Below are 9,450 nucleotides of genomic sequence, written 5' to 3' on the forward strand. Positions count from 1 at the left end.
GAGAAAGTCTGAGAGTGAGACAGAGTGTGAGAGAGTGTGAGAGAGTGTGAAAGTGAGAGAGTGTGCGAGAGAGTGTGAGAGTGAGAGAGTGCACGAGAGTGAGAGAGAGCGCGAGAGTGAGAGAGAGCGCGAGAGTGAGAGAGAGCGCGAGAGTGAGAGAGAGCGCGAGAGTGAGACAGAGTGCGAGAGTGAGACAGAGTGCGAGAGTGAGACAGAGTGCGAGAGTGAGACAGAGTGCGAGAGTGAGACAGAGTGCGAGAGTGAGACAGAGTGCGAGAGTGAGACAGAGTGCGAGAGTGAGACAGAGTGTGGGAGAGTGAGAGAGAGTGTGAAAGTGAGAGTGTGAGAGTGTGAGAGTGCGTGAGAGAGTGTGAGAGTGCGCGAGAGAGTGTGAGAGTGCACGAGAGAGTGTGAGAGTGCGCGAGAGAGTGTGAGAGTGCGCGAGAGAGTGTGAGAGTGCGCGAGAGAGTGTGAGAGTGCGCGAGAGAGTGTGAGAGTGCGCGAGAGAGTGTGAGAATGCGCGAGAGAGTGTGAGAGTGCGCGAGAGAGTGTGAGAGTGCGCGAGAGAGTGTGAGAGTGCGCGAGAGAGTGTGAGAGTGCGCGAGAGAGTGTGAGAGTGCGCGAGAGAGTGTGAGAGTGCGCGAGAGAGTGTGAGAGTGCGCGAGAGAGTGTGAGTGCGTGAGAGAGTGTGAGAGTGAGAGGGAGAGAGAGTGAGAGTGAGAGCGAGAGAGTGCGCGAGAGAGAGAGAGAGAGTGATTGAGGCAGTTGGTCTTCCGATACGTACTTCCAGTTGCCTATACACCACCCTGGTTCATTTTTTTTTGTCCAATTTTAAAAATTATTTCTTTGGATTAATGTGAAGCAACTTTTACTCAATATTTTTTTCTCTGAAAGGAGCATTTCTGTGTTTCAGGGTGAAACAGACAGACAGCATTTGCCTCAGAGATTACACATATGTCTTCTTCTTCTTCTTCTTCTTTCGGGTGCTCCCGTTAGGGGTCGCCACAGCGGATCATCGGTATGATCCGCATTGTGATTTGGCGCATGTTTTACGCCGGATGCCCTTCCTGACGCAACCCTGGTCACCTCTTACGACACAGGGATATGGTACACCTATTTTAACCGGGGTATACATTGGCCCAGTACACTGGTACTCACTTCGCCGACCTCGGAAGGATGACAGGCTGAGTCAACCCCCTGGTGTATTAATTCAGCGGCCCAACGGGGCTTGAACTCAGGACCTTTTGGATCCCAAGCCACTGCCCTCACCACTGCGCCAACACCAGGCTTTCATAGATTACACATATGTATATATATATATATGTATATATATATATATATATATATATATATATATATATATATATATATGTATATACACACACATATATACGGGGTCTATACCCCCAGGTGTCAAATTGTGATTGAAAGCCAGCACCATTTATACTTGCGACGTCATGAGCATCGCTCTCTTGAGATACTTGAAATTTGGAGACTTGCTTTGGCAAAAACTTTGAAAATGCTGTATTTTTCCTGAGGAAAAGGTAAAACTTCATCACAACTAGGCAGCAGATGAAAATTTCAATGAATTTGATGAACATAAATGTTCATTTCAAAATGAACAGAAACATAACCCAATTTGTCAACAAACAAAGTTTTGTTGGCTACATGAGCCGAATGGAATCGTTAAAGGCCCAGTCACACCTTGACGTTTTAGCCAGCTTATGCCGATTTTTTGAAAATTTGTCTAAAACGCTGGTACATGTCGAATACGTTATGGGTAAGTTTTGATAACATTGAGAGCATGCTGAAAAACACTGCCATACGTCGTAGTACGCTGGCTTTAAACGTTGTACTTTTCGGTTGTCCTCAACTTTTCCATGCTTGAAATTTTAAGACTTATGCCAGCGTATGACTCACACGTTCCGCATAACGCTGGCCATAAATTGTAGGCACATTACGCGATCGTTGACACACGTCGACACACGTTACTTGTAAGTTACTCATGAGTCGAAACACGTCGAGGTAATGTTAAGCGTACCCGAAACTTATTTCTAACCTATGAGTAACGTGTTGGACTCACGTTTCGCGATCGTTGACACACGTCGACACACGTTACTTGTAAGTTACTCACGAGTCGAAACACGTCGAGGTAATGTTTAGCGTACCCGAAACTTATTTCTAACCTATGAGTAACGTGTTGGACTCACGTTTCGCGATCGGTGACACACATCGACACGTTACTTGTAAGGTGCTCATAAGTCGAAACACATCAATATAATGGTTAGCGTCAGTGTTCCAGACTTCCTGGTTTTATTTTATTTTTTCTTCCTTCCTTCGGTATGATGGTAATTTTGACACTTCGATTTCTCGTGCGGTTATAATATAATATAATTAATAGGCTGCCACTCAACGATTTAAATCATAACCACACTGTACACTGAACACCGTCATACCGAAGAAAAAAAATAAAAACAAAAAAAAACCGGGAGTCTGGAACACTGACGCTAACCATTACCTTGACGTGTTTCGACTTATGAGAACCTTACAAGTAACGTGTGTCGACGTGTGTCAACGATCGCATATCGTGCGTACAACTTATTCCTATCGCATGCGGAGCGTGTGTCATACGGCAAGTACGTCGTAAAATTTTCAACATGTTTAAAATTACAAGACGTACTCTACTTACTACGACGTATGATCGCGTACTTTGGCATTCTATTCACGCATACCAAACTTAGCCATACCGTATTCGACGTGCGCCAGCGTTTTAGACGCATTTTTCACAGGTCGGCATACGCTGGCAAGATCACCAAGGTGTGACTGCGATGTTGACACTTCCATTTCTGCGGCGGTTATTATTCGAATCGTTGTGCGGCAGCCTTTTCATAACCTACGCCACATCATCGTCGGCGATGCGTGCAGCGCGCTCTGCCTAAGTTAGACTATCGTTGGGCATAGGTTGTGAAGGCCGACAACAGGTTCAGCATTCGTTGGTATAAGTTATCTATAACACAACGAAACGTTCTGTGTCCGTTACTAATATGTTGTGCATAAGACCAAGTCGTTATGAATACGTCCGAATCTTTAAAAAGAAAACATCAAAAGTTCAACGTAAGCCAGCGTTTTACATACATTTTAATACGTTGCCATTGCTGGCTAAAACGTCAAGGTGTGACTGGGCCTTAAGCAAACTGGATTTACTCGGCCAAATATGAACTATGACCACAGTTTAGTGATTGGATCATAGCCTTACAAGTTAAACCACAACCTTCATGATAAATGACCACTTGTCCTTCATTAAGAAATGAAGTGATGTCCAGACCTTTACGAAGGCAATGCCCACGACGAGGCCCTGTTGTGGATCCAGCTTGTTGAAAGCATCAATGGACACAATCTCTGCATCAACTAAAAGGGAGTATGAGTGGGATATAAAGAGTAGGTTGCAAGTTTCGGTTAGGGAAAGGAACAAACCACATACAAAGTTATTGTTACTATAATTCACGAACCCGTGTTTGTGTGTTTGTTTGTTTGTTTATGAGTTTGTTTGTCGGGCTACTCCTCCTAAAGTTCTGGCCCGATTCCATCCATACTTGCTACAGAGGATCAGCATAACCCCATTTAATGTATAGGGGTGTTTTTATCTCTGCCGGTGGCCTTGGGGGAATGAGGATGAGAGGGGGATGCAAATTCTCTATGTAGATGTGTATCATGTCGTGCCTCCTCCAGGTGAGGGAGGGTATTACAAGTCTCCACCATTTACAGTACAGTATTCCTGTCCCCACGTTTTCCAGTGTCGCGAGGTGTTTTGAATTATAAGGATGAGGTATGTTTTTGATTCATGCACATACCGCGGGTTGTCTCTTTTTTGCCGATACAGAGCTGTCAATTGCCTATACACCGCTCAAATAAAAGGCATGCGTCAGAAGAACATGTTGCATGCTTGGACCAAGATCACCTGTCGGGAAGATACTCTGCTTATCTATAAAATACATCATCGTGGAGCCAACGATCTACATATTAGGAAGGAGAGAAAATGGTGGAATTATAACCAACTCCAACAATTCACCTCGTATTGCAAATACACTCTACTTCCCGACCTTCATCTTCAAACCAGTGATAACCCATTGACAATTAATGAGCCAAACAATCTGCTCATGGCAAACCTTGTGCCGACTCCTAATCATTATACAGTAGACTATCACCATTTTGCAAAAATACTCATCACAGACAGATAGGTGGCGTCTCAAATTCCGAGAGCCTCTGTTGCTCCCTCTGTTCTTTCATCCCTCCAGGACACACGAGTTCTTCCAGAAACCTCATCTTTATGAAACTCTCAAATGTTAGGCTTACTGCTAACCTTTACTCCTTTGTTCATCTGTTCTCCAACTTGTGAAACCTCCTTCCTCAATTTGTTTAGTCCCAATGTCTCACCACCTTTAGGGCATTAAATTGCCAGTGGATCACAATATTAGGTTATCCTCCATCCATACCTGCAACCTTTTCTCTTCCCATTAACCTTCCCCTACCTCTCCTCATACAATTGCAGGTTGCTGCATTTCTTTCCCTTACATCTCCCTTCCTGGTTGATTATCCCCCTGTTATATATATATATATATATATATATATATATATATATATATATATATATATATATATATGTATATATATATGTATATATATTATCCCACTACATTTCCTTTTATCCTCTGTCTCGTTGATCTTCAACAAGACTAAATTTTGCAGAAAGTACACAAAAAAAAAAACCTTGCCAAGATGACAAGGTCTTTTTTAAGGTCATGCCCTTTCTCTGACCCTTCCCCAATACAGCATAATTACACTAAATCTGTAACTTGGCTCAAACCAGCCAGGTTTGGGATCAAATTATAAGGTTTTAACCTGTAGTCCTGTACAATTTGCTACTGTGGATTATTATTACACGCGGTGTGTTCCCACGTTTGACAATGTCTAAATGGAGCGAAGTCGATGGCGTGCCATCGCAAATATCCTACACAATCCTACACAAAATAAAGCTGAAAGATGGCAAAAACTTCCAAGAGGATTGACAAAAGTATCAAATTTTTGAGTTAAAATTTATTTCCCTTTTAGACACCTGTGACCTCCAGTCTCTACCCCCTGTGGAATGAACCAGAGGTCAAATCCCCAAAAATCGTTACATATTTCATGCGTCTCCCAATGTTGATCGCATATGCGTTTCATTAAAGATGTATTTTGAAATGTGCCCGCAACAGAATTTTTCGGTATCTGACCTTTTGACTGCCTCAGCGGGCGGGTCCAAAAAATGATCCTGCTCCTTGCACCTTCTTGCTATGTGGCAATGATTCTGCTCCCTGCACCTTCGTGCTATGTGGCGATCATAACGACCAGGTTTGGTGAATTTCTGCCAAACCATTTCGGAAATAGTGTGAACGATGGATGGACAGACAGACAGATGGAGATGATTACAATATCCTCACTCCCCACCCGTTTTTTTTTTTTCAAAAAGTTTGGAGATAATAATCTATATGTAATGGCGGGAAAGTACGGTATATATGGAGAGTTTGTGTCATCTACTCCTCCGAGAGGATTTGATCGAGGAAGCTGAAACTTTCAGGGATTAATGAGGGCACCCTAAAGTTGTGTCTATGCAAGTTTGGTTTGATTCCATCAAGTTTTGAAAAATATATATATATATATATATATATATATATATATATATATATATATATATATATATATATATATATATATATATATATATAAATTTCACTCATCTTGACATTTTCTTCCTTTAGGGGGAGGCGGTTGTGAAATTGGAATTATCCAAGCAATATAACCACAATGTGTGTGTGTATATATATATATATATATATATATATATATATATATATATATATATATATATATATATATATATATATATATACATATATATATATATATATATATATATATATATATTTATATACCAGCAGAGCACTCGCCCTTACAGGTGATCTTGTTCGAGGCATGCAACATGTTCTTCTGACGCATACCTTTATTTGGGCGGTGTATTTTTGTAGGTAACCAACAGCTCTATATAGGTTACAAAAAAAGAAAATTTAAACCCAGGTTACGTGCATGAAGCAAAAACATACCTACTGCTTATAATTCAAAACACCTCACTGCACTGGAAAACGTGGGGAGCGGAATACTGTAGAGTAAATGATGAAGACTTGTAATACCCTCTCCCACCTGGAGGCGGCGCTACACGAAACACATTTACATCGAGAATTTGCGTCTCCGTCCCCCTCCAAAGATAAAAACACCCCTTTGCATTAATTGGGGTCATGCTGACCCTCTGTAACACATCTGGATGTGGGCCAGAACTGTAGGAGGAGCAGCGTAACAAACAAACACACAAACACCGGTCCGTGAATGATAGTGAGGATGTCCATAAGTTCATAGCAAACAGCAAAGGAACATGACATGCGCGCACGCACGCACGCACGCACGCACGCACGCACGCACGCACGCACGCACGCACGCACACACACACACACACACACACACACACACACACACACACACACACACACACACACACACACACACACACACACACACACACACACACACACACACACACACACTAGATGAAGGTGAAGGCCATTCGGTACATCATGCCTGTGCCACATCAACACCAGACCAAAACAAGAGAAATGTAAAATGTTTTTGTTTTCCTTTCCAGGGAAGGGACCAGCGACGGTCTTGGGTAAAAAAAAAAAAAAACACACATCAAGCACACAACCCCCCTTGACAAGACCCCCACCAACAGCACCCCGTACACAATCACCCGTCAATGCTCAAGCTACCTAAAAGTCCTGCCAACATCCCCATACCCCTCTATCTCCATAACTTCCAGGTACCTATCTCATTGTAATTTACACTTATCTACTGTTTCTGCTGCCACAACCTTTCCTTTCCTTTCCTTTCCTTTCCTTTCCTTCTCCTGTGTGACACGCTCCAAAATTACCCCTCGCATCCTGTCATCTCCATTTCCATTGTTCATTCCCATCCCCAACACCTTACACTTGTTCAGGTTAAATTACATCCTCCAATCTTCTGCCCAATCAATACAAGTATCAACAGTTTCCTGAATCTGATCAGCACCTTCCATTCCGCCAAGTTTCGTGTCCGAAGTTACAAAACACGATGTTTCTGGTGCGAATCTGACCGGGGATGTAAGTAAAAGGGAGTTGCCTCGCCACCCCTCGCAGCCGCCCTGAGCTCCGTCCGTAACCAACTCCGATCACATTCCCTTTGAGGGTCACCACAAGCACTTCGGCCTTGCCGTCCATTCGCTCGATCGGAGCGAGTCCGAACACGTTACTCTGCGACGTGAGCCGCACGTAATTGTCCTCGATGAACGGGCACGACGGCTGAGGATCCATCGCCTGGAAGCGGCACAATCGCCCAAAAACAACCTGCCCGGAAATGACGACACCAGCGCGTGGACATGAACAACAACAACAACAACAACAACAACAACAACAACAAAATCTTTATTCCGCGCATGCGCAGACAACTTCAATCCCAAAATCCAATAATCTACAATACACACAGTATATGAACTCGATTTGGGGTTCAGTGCAGAGAAAAAGAGGGCTCGCCGAGCGGCTCGCTTGATTTTAATCACTCAAGCAAGCGCTCCAAACAAACGGTTGGCTTGGCAAGCGAGAGCAAGCTGATTGGTCATGGAACGCATCGCAAGTTGAAAAGAGGAACGAAAAAACGATTCTGTGCAGTTTACTACATACAGTATATGTACAATACGTACAAGATATGTACAATACACACAGTATATGTACAATACGTACAATATATGTACAATACACACAGTATATGTACAATACGTACAAGATATGTACAATACACACAGTATATGTACAATACGTACAATATATGTACAATACACACAGTATATGTACAATACGTACAAGATATGTACAATAGGTACAAGATATGTACAATACGTACAATATATGTACAATACGTACAGTATATGGACAATACGTACAGTATGTGTACAGTACATACAGTAAATGTACAATACGTACAACATATGTACACGACGTACAGTATATGTAGAGTATATACAGCAAATGTACAATACGTACAGTATATGTACAATACATACAATATATGTACAATTCGTACAGTATATGTACAATACATACAGTATATGTACAGTACATACAGTATATCTACAATACATACAGTGTATGTGCAATGAATACAGTATATGTACAATACATACAAGATATGTACAATACATACAGTATATGTACAGTACATACAGTAAATGTAATTTACTGTATGTACTATATATGTACAATACATATATAGTACAAACAGTGAATACAATATATGTACAATAGATAGAGTATATGTTAATACATACAGTATATGTGCAATGCATACAGTAAATGTACAATACGTACAAGATATGTACAATACATAAAGTATATGTACAATACATACAGTATATGTGCAATGCATACAGTATATGTACAATACGTCAAAGATATGTACAATACATACAGTATATGTACAGTACATAAGTAAACATACAGTACATACAGTGAATGTACAGTACATACGATATATGTACAATACATACAGTATATGTTAATACATACAGTATATGTGCAATGCATACAGTAAATGTACAATACGTACAAGATATGTACAATACATGCAGTATATGTACAATACATACAGTATATGTGCAATGCATACAGTATATGTGCAATGCATACAGTAAATGTACAATACGTACAAGATATGTACAATACATGCAGTATATGTACAATACATACAGTATATGTGCAATGCATACAGTATATATCTATAATTCCAGCAATCTCTGTGTGTCTGTCTGTTTGTCTGTCTGTTTGTCTGTCTGTTTGTCTGTCTGTCTGCGACCGCCGTTTCTCGACGACCACCGGTCCGATCTGATTGAAACTTGCCAGGAATATTGACGGGGACCTGCGGATGTGCCTTTTAGAAGTTTGATATTAATCGGACGAGCGGTTCCCTAGTTACGGCCATTTATCTGTCGACCAATATCTGCGAGAGAGGGGGACGGGAGAGGGGGGGATGAGAGTGGGGGCGAGAGAGAGGGGCGAGAGAGGAGGTGGGAGAGAGGAAGGGCGAGACTAGGGGGAGAGAGGGGGCAAGAGAGGGGGCAAGAAAGGGGGAGAGAGAGGGGGTGCGAGTGGGGACGAGAGAGAGAGAGAGAGAGAGAGAGAGAGAGAGAGAGAGAGAGAGAGAGAGAGAGAGAGAGGGATAGGAGAGGGGGTGTGGGAGGGGGGGTGTGAGAGGGAGGGGTGGGAGTATGAATTAATAATTAATCCACTGCTGAATAATTAATCTACACTTATTTTATATATACCCTTAATTACTTGA

The 9,450-nt window shown here is 42.1% G+C and overlaps 1 protein-coding gene across 1 annotated transcript in view; it reads right to left on the reverse strand.

The window, feature by feature from the left end:
• KPTN (kaptin, actin binding protein) overlaps nt 1-7,499 on the reverse strand; it is a 36,031-nt gene extending 28,532 nt beyond the window's left edge. Inside the window, exons 1-2 of the mRNA XM_085896185.1 lie at nt 7,217-7,499; nt 3,326-3,408 (exon numbers count right to left, since the gene is read on the reverse strand). Of these exons, the coding sequence (XP_085752311.1) occupies nt 3,326-3,408; nt 7,217-7,433 (300 nt within the window). The 5' untranslated portion in view covers nt 7,434-7,499. The remainder of the gene's footprint in view (nt 1-3,325; nt 3,409-7,216) is intronic.
• Nucleotides 7,500-9,450: the final 1,951 nt, after the last annotated feature.

Source organism: Eptatretus burgeri, chromosome 9 (assembly GCF_056783735.1).
Source record: "Eptatretus burgeri isolate ZD-2024b chromosome 9, Ebu_testis_v1, whole genome shotgun sequence".
Lineage (NCBI taxonomy): Eukaryota > Metazoa > Chordata > Myxini > Myxiniformes > Myxinidae > Eptatretus > Eptatretus burgeri.